The sequence below is a fragment of the Vidua chalybeata genome, chromosome 2 (genome assembly GCF_026979565.1).
Source record: "Vidua chalybeata isolate OUT-0048 chromosome 2, bVidCha1 merged haplotype, whole genome shotgun sequence".
Taxonomy (NCBI): Eukaryota; Metazoa; Chordata; class Aves; order Passeriformes; family Viduidae; genus Vidua; species Vidua chalybeata.
In genome coordinates this window covers 34,320,671-34,335,774 of record NC_071531.1, presented here as the reverse complement: position 1 = coordinate 34,335,774, position 15,104 = coordinate 34,320,671, and the positions used below count along the sequence as shown (strand labels likewise).

At 42.1% G+C, this 15,104-nt stretch overlaps 1 protein-coding gene across 3 annotated transcripts; it reads right to left on the bottom strand.

The window, feature by feature from the left end:
• Positions 1–4,273: 4,273 nt before the first annotated feature.
• On the bottom strand, positions 4,274–12,239 carry AKAP17A (A-kinase anchoring protein 17A). Of its 3 annotated transcripts, none has more exons than XM_053935877.1 (5): positions 12,222–12,239; positions 10,673–11,887; positions 8,483–8,631; positions 7,612–7,852; positions 4,274–6,184 (listed from the first exon to the last, which is right to left on the bottom strand). In XM_053935877.1, the coding sequence occupies exons 2-5, from the start codon at positions 11,432–11,434 to the stop codon at positions 5,288–5,290; spliced, it is 2,049 nt and encodes a 682-aa protein (XP_053791852.1). In that variant the 5' UTR covers positions 11,435–11,887; positions 12,222–12,239; the 3' UTR covers positions 4,274–5,287. The 3 variants fall into 3 exon arrangements, with proteins under 3 accessions (XP_053791852.1, XP_053791853.1, XP_053791851.1); XM_053935878.1 differs by lacking the exon at positions 12,222–12,239 and having other exon boundaries at positions 10,673–11,415; positions 11,756–12,183; XM_053935876.1 differs by lacking the exon at positions 12,222–12,239 and having other exon boundaries at positions 10,673–12,183.
• Positions 12,240–15,104: the final 2,865 nt, after the last annotated feature.

Genomic DNA, 15,104 nt, shown 5'->3' with positions numbered 1-15,104 from the left:
CTCTATGGACAAAGGAGATTTAGTAAAATGAATGTGTCTGCCAGTAACAAATGGCAGATGACACAATCTTCTCACACAAAACCTTCCTTATAAGCAAGAACTACAAATCCCAGGGATGTGACTACGATGAGTTTCAATAATGCCAGTAGGGAAACAACTATGCCTTGCTATTGCCAACTTATAACAGATGCCCTGGAAGAGCCCTAAGGTAATAGTTTGCGGCCTTTTTTTAAACAATTATAAAAAACCAAGATACTCAGTATCATACTTTTTCTTTGAAATAAAATATCAAGTTTAAAATGCTACTTTTCTTTGTAGCTTCTAATTATTCCCATATTTTACATTAGATGCATTTTCATATTAACATTATTATTTCCATCACTTTTGACACACACCAATTTTAGTTTTTTCCTGTTTTCATCAAATATACTAATAGCAAATGCTTGGAGTGGGCAGAAAACCTGTATATGCAGCTCATTTCTAAGCAAACCCTCCCTTCTCTTTAGATTCACTTACAGTAAAAACTCTGAGAACATCTTTTAAAGTGCATCTCAGGCAATCCAGAGCTGTTCTTGGTTTAACTTGTGGACTGCAAATAATCTCTCAACAAATAATTCAACTAAATAGTCATTGAGATTTCTATCAGAGGAAAGTCCCAGCAGATAAGTCATAGTCTTCCTGAGGATATCCAGCTACCTCACCTACAAGTGGCAGATGCAGAAATTTTAGAGAGAGAGAGAAAAAAAGAGAGAGATGCAAAAAAAACCCAAGATGGATAGCAGCTGAGGAAGGCTCTGATTTCAGAAATTGCTCGTGTTCTATCAAGAATCACAAAGGAAAATCTTGGATATACATCTGCCTCAAACAGGCCATTTTAGAGGCTTGGTTTTCTTGGAGATGGCAGGAATGTCTTCCTACCCAGGGGAGGAGGTGAATAAATTCCTTATTTTGCCTTACTTGTGCATGCAGCTTTGGCTTTACCTTTATATTGTGTATATCTCAATCCATGAGTTTTCTCACAATTCTCTACCCCATCCCACTAGGGGTGTGTGAACAGCTGCATGGAGCCAAGTTGCCAGCTGCTATAAATCACAGCAGCAAGACATGTGCAATGAACAGGAAATATTTTTCCAGCCCTTCCTTTTTACAGGGAAGGTAGAAAGTAACAGACGCCACCAGGCAATTCCTCAGAGCGCTGACAAACACATGTCCAGGATCATATGCAGAACTGCAGGGAAAATCTAATTTGAAGGTGATCAATTCTTGTTCAGACATTTTGCTAGCAGTGCCTGGGAGTGACATCCCTTCATATTATCCTACAGATAGTCAATATCATGGACAGCACACCTGAACATCCCATGCAGAGCAGGTAGAGCTCACCTGGCAGGTGCCACAGTACACATGCAGCTAAATTAGTTACCATTTAGAGAGCAATTCCAATCAGCCTTAGCCCTTAACATATGCTATGGCAAATCATTAGCCTGAGCTAACCTATGATTTTTTTTTTTTTTTGTCAGGCAGCAGGAGGTTCAGGAGCTGTGGCACATGAGGGGGTATCAGACCAAATTGATTTTCTGTGCTGCCACTGAAGAAGAAAGGATGGTGGTGCACATCACTTCAAACAAGCCTCAAGAGCTCAGTATTAGATTAATATAGGACACTTGATTCGTTCTGTGCTCCCATTTCTGAAGCATCAACAGCAACTAGATTGCTGCTTTATACAAACATTAGAGACAACCGCAAATTTACTGTGAAGCAGCAGAAAATATCTTCTGCAAATATGTTCATTAGGTGTGGAAAAGGCCAGATCAACAGAATGCAATGTAAGCTTACTGAAATGGGTGTTGTATCCAGAGTAATCAAACCTCAGAAGCAGGATACAAGATCAAGACACAGGCAATACATAAAACAAAAATTTGATCTGTATAGTAATACAAGACATCAGTGGCCATTTTTACCCACACATTTATAAATTAAGATATTTGCCAAACTAGTTGGTTTAATTGCTGTCTTATATAGAATGCAACATCTCTAGCTCTGCTATCAAACATGAGCAGCCACAATAGTCTTTTATACGATCCTATACAAGAACTGCCCTAAAGTTGACATTGTTGCAAAATCCAGGTAGTCCTGATCACCAATCAACTCTCACTAGTTTGTCTTTATAGCCTTGTGGCAATGATAGAATCTTGCATTCACAATTTTGGGAGCGACTGCAAAAATTCCCCTTTTCTCTGTCAGCTTTAAAGATTATGCTTCCAGGTAACATATCATATTTTTATACATACCTAATTATGCCTATGTCTTTATTTTAGGACACTGAATAGATTACTCGACGAAGGAAGAGACAATTAGAAACAGGATTTGAATATGGTTACAGCTTTGGTAATAATTTTTACTAATATCAATTACTGCTGGCAATTTGACTCATACGTTATCAAAATTCCTTTACCAGAGTGGGCAGTAATCAGATGGAAAATATCGCAATAATCATATTGAAGGACTCTGGCCTTACTGTTGTAGCAAAGCTGTCATTTGAGTAAGCTGCTTTCCAAGCCACCTAGTGTGGGCTGAGGCCAGGAGATAAAAAGAAAATTGCAGGTCAAAAGGCTGGTACGTGCAGAGGCTCATCAGCCTTCAGATAGATACAAGAGGAGACATTCTTTAAGAAAACTGGATTATGCAGTAACACTGTCCATAGCAACAGGAACTTAGATTTCTTACCCCATTGAGACTCCTGCTCTTCTTTGCTTCACAAGAGCTGCAGAAAAACCACTCCGGGTTGCCACTGCCAACAGCTATGGCAAGGCAGCAGCACATGCAGAGAGCACATGCACCAGCTCCTGCCCAGAAAAGGGAGCTCAGGAGCTTTGGCCCACAAACTTCCTACCCTCTTCAGCTCAGACCTTGCTGAAACCAGTCTGTGATTAGCAGGGCTCACATCTCCAACAGGAAGAGGTCACTGCTCCCTTGTATCACTAGATGATCAGTACACTTCAAAACCCTACGCACCCCCGTGAGCAAAGAGGTTCCCACTTGATCCTATCCTTCTGGCAAGGACATAAAAGAGACATTGTTGTGTCAGATGTGAAATCTCTCCTGGAGCCGAGTGCAACAACTGAGTTGTATTCTCACAACCGAGAAAATTCTCCTCCTGTCTTATCATGTGAGTTAAGAATGATCAAGAATGACTGCAGAACACTGGAATAAAAACTGGGCATTTCTTGGGAGTCAGTACATGAAATAGGGCTCAGAGGTCTCTCTCACTGCTGCCAAGGCTTTCCAGCAGGCATGAACACAGGGTTGAAGCATGAAGTTGTCCAATCCATGGTTTAACAGGATTTACACCGTATTTATACCACACCAATCATGTTCATTGGGGCAATTTTTCCACTAGTGAAGAAAAAAAACCTACCAGTTAAGAGTGAACCTGAGCTTTCCCCAGCAACAAAGCCTGATTTTAAGCTAAGCTTAAACTGACAGGTATGGCTGCCTGACACAGGGCAAGAAGCTGAGTCCTTGGATTTGCAAGGGAAGAACTACAGATTTTGGAATGACACAGAAGAAACAATCCCCTCCCTTGACCAGATAGTAACACAGTAAGTGGTGTGCCCCAGGACACAGCCTGCCCTCCTGCCTGACAGGCTACAACGAAACCCACCTTCAACTTGTCATCCATCACAATCCACAGGTCCCTTTCTGCAGGGATGCTCTCCAGTGTCTTGTTCCCCAGTCTGTGTGTACATCCAGAGCTGCCCCATTTCAGGTGCAGAATCCAGCACTTGCCCTTCGTATGGCTGGTGATTGGCCAGCCCTCTGATTTATCTATGCCGCTCTGCCTTTGAGGGACACAACAGCTCCTCACAATTTAGTGTTGTCAATGTTTTACCTTTTCTGTCCACAGCTAGTTACTACAAAGATTTCAGCAGCATGGTCTAGTAAGAAACAAACCCACGTGGATTCTGAAAGTAAATCAAACTCAGTCAGCCAAGGATCCAGCTGAGCTGCAATGCTAATGTGCTTCTCAGACACTCCAGGAAATGGATACACTTTGATTTCATGCATCAGTGTGAGGAAAATGGCATCTGAAGGCTGTAGATAAAGAGCAAACATCCTGCTGAATTAAGAGTTGACATAGCTGGAACATAACAGGACCATCAAGAAGAGAAGCTAAACTTCATTATTCGAATGTGCTGAGTGATGCTTTCAACAAACAGGTTCTTAACACTTCTGTAGATTTTAGTATACTGACATATGAAAACAGCAACTTCAGTTCACTGGAAACAGTTTTCTTTTTAATTTTACCATAAAAATGCAAAATAAACTCTTTCACTGTAACATTATAGCTTTTAATATTCCTGAGCTGCATTTTAAAAGCAAAAGTATTCTTAAATGGATTTAACAAGAGACACTGCAGCCTTACTTTTGAACAACACAAGTAAAAATAATTTAGCAAGAAGGCCCCTTTTTCAAGACAATGTTTAGCTCTTTACGTACCTGAAAAAAAGTTTCAAGTAGCCCTATACCACCTGACATAATTACAAAGCCAAATATGTCAACAAAAATATCAGAACAACTTTCAACCATTTTACCACTGCTTGTTACTTCCTACACCAGGTGTGCCTCTCTTACATGGAAAGTATTATACAAAGGCATTACATGCCAGAATAACTTGGGCCACAAAGCTGGCATCATACAGACATATGAAGGAATCAAAGCAGTTTAAAAGGTATCCTGCATAACTTTATAGTCAATTTTAAGAAAAAATATCCAAGTCCTGCTATCCACCTCAATCAATAAAAACTCTACTTTGTTAAACGTGATTTCATTGAATGCACCAGGAAACACTTTAAATCAAATCTGTATGTAATAGCTTGTCATCTCTTGAAGTTCCTATAACTGGCAACTATGTATTTCTTAAGCCAAATTAGGTGATAAAAATTAAATTCACTAAAATTAAGGTTTAAAAAACTGAAACTGAAGAAAACAGGTTGGCTTTTAGCACTTTAGGAACTTGAGCACAAGCACAGGTGATTATACCTACACCGTGGTAGACACCTAAAACGAGACAACAAAGGAAGGAAGGTCAAAAAAATCAGGCATCTCTTTTCTTGATTTCGGGGACTAGATGCAAGGTAAGAATTGGTTGAAACAATTGTGTTTTCTATAGCAGTCACACCAATGAGGTCTGGTGTCCAATTTTGTGGCCCTTTTGTCCTACCATAGCTTTTCAAAGGAGCCAAGGCCTCCATTACACACTCTAATTACTCCTTTGCTTATTCAGTGATCACCTCCGGTGCCTTCGTCTCCTGCTCACACTTCTGCGACTACGACTCCTTTCTCTTCTGTCCCGCCTCCGTTCCCTACTCCGCGTTCTTCTGTAGCGGGAACGTCTGGGGCTTGAGCTTCTTCGCCGAGGACTGCGGCTTCGGCGAGGGCTGTAACTTCTGCTGGAGTGTCTGTAATACCTCCTGTCTTTCCTATGCTTTTCATCCCGGTAACTCACATCTCTTCTGTGCCTGCTGCTCTCCCGTCTACCCTTACTCTCATCACTGTTTATGCTGCTACATGAATGGCTCTTTCTTCTCCTTGGCTCTGTTCCACGTTTGTCCTGCTCACAGGGCAAGTCCTTCTTGCAAGTGTTCTGGTCATAGCTAGAGAGGCTCTTCTGGTCCTGGTTATCGGCGGGATCACATGAAAGCACCCCTGAACCCCTTTTGTCAGAACACCTCTCAGAGTCTGTAGTGGGAAGATTCTGACCTTCTTTGATATGAACTTTGTCGTGAATGTTGCCATTTAAGTATTTGCATTGAGTGTTTACACTTTCAGGGGATGCTACTTCTATTTGAGAGCCAGGAGCCAGTTTGCCTGTAACAGCCTGTCCTGAGGTAGAAGTGATGCAGCTGGATGACACAGTGTGGGGAACAGCGCTAGGGTTTTTCAGCACGTCAGTCTGAGGTGCTTTGGTTTCTTCTTTGTTTTGATTAACTGCATCCATTTTTTTGCTCAGAAGATTGTTCAGTAGTTTCTCCCTCAGTTCCTTTTCTTTTCTCTGCAACCCCAGTGCTCTCTCTTTTTCCTCTTCCACACGTTTAAGCTCAGCCTCCTGGAGCCTTCGTCTCTCCTCTAGCTGCTGAAGACAAATCTTTTCTTCATTCTGCTCTTGCTCCAAAAGCTTTACTGTCTGAAAGACAGTCAAATGGAAGAGTGAACAAAAAATACCTGCTCCTGCTTCCAAGTTACAACATAACACAAAAGCAGCAATGTGGCAATAGAATCCAATCAACAGAACTTAGCCATCCCAAAATAAAATGGTGTTTCCTTTTCAAAGGAAAAAAAAAGTCAAAGCCAATCAACCAACAAAACCCACTAATCCAAAACTGCTGTGAGTTGAAACATTATTTGCCCACAATTCTTGAGAGGAAGTTTTGTCTTCATGTCTCCTTAATATAACAAAAGTAACAACATGTGAAATCTGCAGTCTACTGAAATATATTTATCAGGGTCAAAACTTGAAGGTTTCAGTCAATTTTAAAATTTCAAAATTCAGTCAAATTTAAAAGGTTTTAAATTTTATTGAAAAGAACTTCTTTTAGATGCTTGCCATCTGTGGCTCGTAGATGACTTTACACTAAGTCCACAAAAACAGCAAATAATTAAATGGACAATTATTATGTAGAAACTGTCTGTCATTTTGTCAACCACTTTAAAAATTCACGATACTGGAAAAGGTTCAAACCTTTTTCTATTCTGACCTAGTCAAGTGGATTAGTACAGACCTCAGAATTCTCTAAATGAAAGAAACACACTCTCTGTTTCATCAGACAACCTTTCTATTCCACAGCTACAAAGTTAAAAAGCCTGCAAAAGGCATTTCTCCCTTCTTCTAGTTTGCAACTGATCTGTACATAGTACTGTGAGTTCAAAAACACTCCCAAAGTGCACTGGCATCAAGAAAAAAAGCTGTGCTTTTCCACGCAGCTTTTCATTTCTACAGAAAGTATTTCACATTCAGTGCACCCTAATATGGTTTTATCCAAGTCTTAAACTTCAGTGTTTCAGTGAAAAAAAATAACAGCACTGTTAGAGAGACAAGATCTAACATTTGAAACCTTTGCTGACAGTACTTTTCCTATAGAAGAATCATTCTGCACATTTCAAACACTGACCAATGAAAGTTCATTAGTTTAGTTGCTCTGAAACTGCAAAGAACAGTGAACAGAATTGCTGTGAGGCAGATGGGAAACAGCATCCAAACTAGAATTAGAAAAGGAGTCTTGCATCTTATCCTCTGTGGTTACCTCATTTCATCATGCTCACACACTCTTCTACTGGATTTAAGAAAACCTGACAATTAATTTACAGATAAAAAATGCTATTCAGGACTCTAGGTTCAACCTCACTTTCCATTTACCTACAAGTGCATATCTTACCAAGAAACAAACACTGTTTCATTGTGCTTTTCTGAAATTTTGGTCTAAGGAATAGCAGCTGCAGAGGAGTAAACCTTGTGTTTAGTGAACAGTGCTCCCCACCTCCTCTCAAGCCAGCAAAGGGCTTTTTTTTTCTGTTGGATTCTTCATTAGCTTCTGAAATAAATATTGAAGTTACCTTTGCTCTGCTTAGCAGTTCTGCAATTAGTCTAATGGACTGAAGATTTCTCTGAGCTAACAGGAGCCTCCTTTCTTCTAGCCTTATCTTCTCTTGAAGTTTTCTCTGTTCTTCAGCTTGAAGCTTTTCAAGTTGCTTTTTGCTCCGTCGAACTTCACGATCTTTCTGTTTCTGTTCTCTCTTGCGCAACTTTTCTTCTCTTTTTCTCTCTCTCTCATATTCTTCAAGCTCTCTCTGCTTCCTAAAAAGAGATAAATACTCTTGCCTTATCTAGGCAAAGCACAATTTCAAACTCCTATTGTATGTATAGTACATTTTATACTTCAAGTAAATTTGTTTCTAAATAAGTCATGTTGATGAAGAACAAAAGTAGAAAACTGAACATTTTAACCCTTACTTGTAATAGCAAACAGTCATATTCTGTCTATTTTTAACAAGTTAGAATTCAAACAAAAAAAAATTGCTACAGCAAAGAATTGTGTTTTGAACTTTGACCAGAGACAATAACAATGCATGAGGCAGCTGGGCAGAAAATTATCACAGCCAGAAGAAGAATATCAAGCCAATGAATGTGTGCAGTGGTGGTGGGTTTTATTTCTGTGATTAGGACAAAATGGTAGCTTTTGCTAAAGGCCAAGGGTCTCTGAAACTAGGTGTCTAATGGCAACACTTTTAGGAAATTGAGTATTTTGCAGGTTTAATATTTTGAACTGAACATATGCATTAAGTAGTGAACTAAACCACACTCAGCTTTAAGTGCTTCACTTTAGCTACATGCAACTTGTGTTTGTTTTCTATCTTTTGATGCTGATATGAATGAGCAGTTAGGCCTGACTGTTAAAGCTATAACTGAACAATAAGCGACAAATACCTTTCTTCTTCTTTTTGTTTCTCCTCAGCTTCTTTCTCTTTACGTTTTTGTTCTTCCCTCTGCTTTTCAAGCTCTTGAAGCTTTTGCCTTTCAAGTTGACGCTTCTTAATTGATGCATCACTGAGGTGTTTTGTTGAGTCAAAAGAAACCTTTACATGATACAATTGAAAACAGTTTTAAGGAAACAGAAAAATAATCAAAAATTACAACCTGACAATTTTAACTTAGATCTTGGTGTAAGTACAATCAGATGTGTAAAACCTTCTTCAAAACAAAGGGAACTTCTCCATGTGCCCAGAGAAAACACCACCTACTGTAGCCAGGTAATTGGATACTAAATGTGTGCACACAAGTAGCAAAATCAGATACCACTTCTGTGTCCCACAACCAAAAATAAACCCCAGTGTGGCTGAGGCTCTGTCTGTCCAATGTTTTCAATGTGTCAGAATGGGCATGCACAGAACTCTTAATTAATGCAAGCTGCTAGGGACTGTACAGCACTACGTAGAAATAGGTTTAAATGAAGGCCTTCCTTTCTGTCTAAAATTGTGATCCTTAAATTCAGCAGAAGACATAGTTCTACAGCATTCAGCACCTGGTTCAAGCCTCCTCACCAATTCTAAAACCAAGATTCTCAAATTGAGATACGCTGGGCAGAAGATCCCAAGTAATGGGAACAAAAAGAAAAGAAAAGAAATACACACACATCTGAAAAATGAGACTTCAGAAGGCTCAGCTTCCAGGATATATAAACACATCTTGGTCATGTCCAGCTGCGTGCTGGAACAGGACACCACCAGACATGAGAGCCCTAGTGTCCTAATCTCCAATTCTGAGGGCAGGCAGGCAGGGATTTGTAACACATTTCCACAGACCCGTGGTCATTGAACCGTGGGGTAGAGAACAAGGAGCACAACCTCAGCAGTTTAATCTACTCAGGCTTTATGCAAAATTATGTTTCACTAACAGACTGAGAGGACAATAAGTACAAACGAACAAGGTGTGGTGACCTTGTATGACAGAGAGCTGCTGTCCTGACAGGGCAGCAGCCAGGAAGGCATGACTCTTCTTGCACAGCCATACTAAATTTGGAACCCTGATCACCTGCACGTAAATGACAGTTTGAATTTCACCAGGTCAAGGCACAGTTTCTATTCCATAACTGACAAGCTTTGATAACAAGATAAAAGATTACAGTATTTTACTTACACTGACTAAACTACAATTTGAATAAATATCTGTATGTTCCCACATCACACAAAAGTTTTTTCTGAAATACACTCCCTGGTTTGATGAATGACTAATGAGCATACCAAAATACATCCACAAACATTTCACTCAACCGATATGTAAATGCAGGGACCACTCCCAGAGTAAGTTTTCTGGAGGCTGCACTTTCAAAGACACTACATCTGAACAGACTGCCTTGTTCCCTCCTGTCACAGCTGTTATTTCTAAAACAATGAGATTACAGAAAATTACTTCTGGAAAACTCTGTACGTAAATATCATGAAATAAGCACAGGCAATTTACAGGAAGCTGTGCTACAAATGAAAATTATCATTTAAATTTTCGCAGGACCTTCCTGTATATCAGGTACACTAATGATTAACTGTGTATTTCCCAGACCAGAAAGGCCAACATGCTACTAAACCTTTTAGTTCTGATCTTTGACTGGTTGCCCTAGCTATCAATGCAGGGATCAAATACAGAGATGGTGAAATTCTTCCCCAAAATGTCTCTCTGTAGTGAACACATGAAAGAATAATGCACTTTACAGTCAATCTTCTGGTGAAATTTGTCTGAACTTGTTCACAACTGGAATTTTAAGTGAAATCGCGATTTATAAACACATATTATTTTCTAAAGCAATTTAGAAAATTTTGTTCATGAACTTGATCCTTCCATCAACAGTTCTCATTTCTAGAACCATCTTGTTAAGGAAAAAAGCAAAACCCCACTCACTTTAGTCATGTGACTAAATACATAGCCTAATAACACATTTTTCTACCAACATTTTCCTTTAAAAATTGTATTATGTCTGTCCCATAAAGCTACATTAATGCCATCAGTGTCACCTGTTGCCATCACTGTGGTATACATATAAAGGTTTCAAGCACTATGGAAATAACATTTAATTGTTCTCAGTCCTTCATGTGGGCTCCCACACAAAAGGCTGCAGTCTCTCACCTTTATATTGCAAGCCACTGCTTTGCCATCATCGCCCTTGTACATCAGCTTCATCCCTCGCAGGGCGTTCATGGCCTCGATGAATCCTGCATACTCCCGGTACTGAACATAGGCTTCAAAGTTTAAATGGCCTCCAAAGCTGAAAGTGTGAAAATTCCTGCCCGTCATTTCTTCTCTGTAAGGGTCCAGCATGGGTATGTCCACATTACGGATTTCTCCAAATTTCTGGAAAACTTTTATAAGAACTTCTTCGCTTGGCTTTTCCGAGCCAGTCTCCTTTGCTGCAAACCACTTACAAGGCAAACCCTCCAGGTGAATAGTGTCTGGCCTTTCCCCAGGCAAGGTTTCGTTCATATCTTTTGCATCACGGAAAAATGAGTCCCAGTCATGTCTGGTAGGAAAGTCAATCTTGTATTCTGCAGCACGCACTTTTAAAATGTCAGAGAAGCCGCTCAGCTTTATTGTTTTGCCATCAAGGCATGCCAGAAAAGATTTAACCAAACTTTTGTTCTCGACCTCTCCTTCAAACCTAATGAAATCCATTGTGCTTTTAGAAATCCGCAGAGTGGAAAACTGATGAGTTTGCACCATCCCCTTCAATCTTTCCATCACTTCCCAGTTCGAAATGGATTTTCCCGGTTGCTTCAGCTGAGGAAGTGCCACACTGATGGTCATTTTTGTAATGGGTTTAAGGTATAACCCACAGGGAGCACAGAGCTCTACAGCTTCTGATGTATCATGAACTATTGTTGCAGCAGCCATAACAAAGAAAAGGCATAGGATAAAAAAATAAAAGATGCAAGTTTAAGTTGCAGGCCAACAGTAGTCAAATAAAATAGCCCTTATCCATAAATAATTTAATTCTTTGGCGATTTAACCATTCCCAAGTTAAAACGAAGTCTCTTAACACAAGAGTGAATTAGATAATTACAACCGAGTAGTACAAACATCTTAAATTACTTTACAACCACTAGAGCCTATAGGTAATTAAATCTCTGTAAGGCCTCTGAATAGAAAACTAGAAGTTGATGACAGTCCTAGGAATACATGATGTTGGTATGTGATTGCTCAGAAAGCAGCTACCCTTTCTCAGGAGGGAAGGGACCGGCGGCAGGATGTCACACCGCTCCCAAATCTACTTAACAACCAGTGAACCCCAGCAGGCTGGCGCCGAGGCGGCTCTCACGTTCTCCGGAAGGAAGACCTGGAAAGTGTCTGCAACGAGAGAAAAGCGCCCCTTTTATTTAAAAGCCCGAAGCCGCACCGCCCCTCTCTGGCGGCAGCACCGAGCAGCCTCCGCAGGACAAGGCCGGGTAACACCGCGAATCACACCGGAGCCAGAGGCCACCGCCGGCAGCTGCCCCCGGCGGGCGGAGCTCGGCCGGCGGGGGGACACCCCGGGAAGAGCCCAGCGGGAAAAGCGCCCTTCGCCGATGCTAGGGTTCACCCGCACGCCCCGCCGCCGGCTCAGGCGCGTCCCCCGGCAGGCAGAGCCCGGCCTCGCGTCGCTCGCTCCCGCTGCCCGGACGGGACCCCCCGCTCGCCTCACCCGCAGCCGCCGGGACGCGCCACCCCGCGTGCGCCGCTTCCGCTTCCGCGTGGCGCGAGGCCGCGGCCCGCGGGAGCGCCTCGCTGCGGCGGGACGGCGCCGCCTTGCGGCGGGGCGGGACGCGCGGCCCAAGGACGCGGGGACTCCGCTGCCCGGGGAAGCGCGGCCCGCGTTCCCGGCCTCCGCTGGGACCCTCCGTGTGCCGTGCCGTGCTGTGCTGAGCGCACACCCGGCGTCTGGGGACAGCTGGGGCTCGCTGCATGGCAGTGTTCCCCCTTGCACAGAATCATTTCAGTGGGAAAAGAACCTCTGAGTCCCCGAGTCCAACCTGTGACTGAACGCCACCGTGGCTATAGACCATAGACTGACTGCCGCGTCCGGCCTTTCCTTAAACACCTCCAGGGACGGTGACTGCACCACCTCCCTGGGCAGCCCATTCCAATATCTAATCACCCTTTATGTGAAGAAATTCCTCCTAATATCCAACCTAAACCTTTCCTGGCACAGCGTTAGGTCATTTCCTCTTGTCCTGTCAGTATCTGCCTGCGAGAAGAGGCTGACCCCCACCTGGCTACAGCCTCCTTTTGGGTGGTTCCAGAGAGTGATAAAGTCCCTCCTGAGGCTCCTTTTTCCCATGCTTAACAACCCCAGCTCCCTCAGTCGCTCCTCACAGGACATGCATAGGACACATAGGACACACACTCCATAGGACACATAGGACACACACTCCATAGGACATGTGGTCCCTCTGTCAGCCCAGGACACAAGGGCACAGCCAAGGCCACCCTGACCCTGGAAGGCAGAGCAGGGCTGATTGTGCTTGCCTGCCCCTGCTCCACCATTTGAAAAAGGGCTCCAGGTCCAGCCTTGGATAGAATTCCACCATTTAAGAAACTGTGACTGCAGAAAACTTCAGCAGCAGGCTGGGTGTAAATAGTGGCTTCAAAGCAGCGCTAACCTCAGTGCAGGAGGTCACCATCAGTCCAGCAGCTGCAGCAAGACCGCAGCTGTTGTGCAGAGGTGCTATTTCACACCGCAGATGTTGGTAACTGCTGGTCCTACTCTGTTTCTGTTATGGTTAATTAGTAGTATAAACACAGAATTAGGAACTACTGCTGCTAACAACATTTGAAACAGTGTGTGCTTTGTAGACTGAGAGCCCCAGCATTGTATGCCACACCTTCTTCTACAAACCTGCCCTTGGGAGCACACAAAGCTAAGCCAGATATGTTCCAGGGAGTTTCAGCAGCAGCACAGGGAGACCCTGCATATGGCAATGATTTTGAATCCTGTGCATAATGATAGCCCCACTGCTCAAGACTGTAACAGAAATCAATATTTTATATTTTAAACTCAAAGACTAGAACAATGCTCTGAAAAGTTACGAAATTCCAGCATTGAGATTACTTGTAAAGGGTCAGAATCCCCTCCCTCACCCTGCTGGCCACACTGCTTTGGATGCAGCGATGCAGCTCACAACGTTTGGCTTTCTGAGCTGCAAACTCACATTGTCGGGTCACGTCCAGGCTCTCATCCACCAGCGCCCCCAAGTCCTCCTCAAGAGTGCTCTCAGTAAATTCTCTGTACAGCCCGTATTTGTGCTTGGTGAAAGGACAGAAGGAAAAAACCATTTAAAAAATGCCATCCCTCAGCTCATTAAGCAAAGGCTTTCTGAAAGATGTAAAAGTGCTCTGGAATACTAGCAGGCTTGTGAAGCCAGAGAAATATCACTGAAATCTAGTGGATATGCCCATGCCCATGTACCTCCTCTGCTTACCAGCAATTTTAAAGTAGTCAATTGAAGCTAAAGACAAAAAGTCTTCAGGCTTTGCAGCTTTGCCCAGACAGATTTCTTTCCCACAAAGTCTCAAATAAAATCATCCGGCTGTTACGATGTCTTTGTCTTATTATAGGTCAAAGGATCTTGCAGTCCTTGCAGAACATCAGCCACAACTTTAAAAGCTTTCACAGACTATTTTTCTGATATACTAAAAAGAACTGTTACAAACATTATATTTAAATGGGCAAGAGGAAGTACTGATAATGTACACACCTTTTAAAAGATGTAATCAAGCATTAGTACTGCAGTATAGAAAGGGTATACTGTCTCTGCTGAAATGCAGTCCTTTACGTTGGGCAGATGTGTTATTCTCATTTTTATTTTTTCAATGAGATAGTTAAATGAGTAAATGAAATGTTTCCCTTTAGCTTCCAGAGTCTGAAGGTCAGTAAATGATATGACACCAACAAGGTAGAAGGATGAATCTGCAAAGTAAACATGAGTAAGGGACAGTATCTGAGTGCAACTGTGCATGTAAATCTGGTTTTTACTGTAAGACATTGATTTTCCCCAGCTGTGTCAAATACATTGTGCTGTTGACCTTACAGACCATCTATCATGTCTAAAAGTTTGTACCTTTTTTCTGACTTCAAGAGAGTCTTATGGAAGATGTCACTTCTACCTATTAACTCTGTTCTGTACCTTCCGTAGTTAAAACACCAAATCCCACAGAAGTTCACTAGATGGAGTGCTTGTTACTTACATATAAGAGATATATTCATAAACACAATTAAAATAGGCTATAAACAGCAAATAGTAGGTTTTGTATTCCTGCCAGAATACAGATCATTCTTCCTTTCGTGGAAGAGGATATATTCCTCCCAACTACACACGGTACTACCTGGGTACTTCTCCTGTTCTTCCTGAAATGCACCGTTTTCTTGACCTTAGTGGTCATTTGGAGAAATGCATGCAAGATGTTACATGGGTGTTTACATAAAATAAAACAACCACCCAGTATAATTCCATTTCCTTTCCTTCTATCTTGCTTCCTCTCAGAACACACCAAAAAAGAAGAAAACCTCTCTTTAGTATAAAACTTA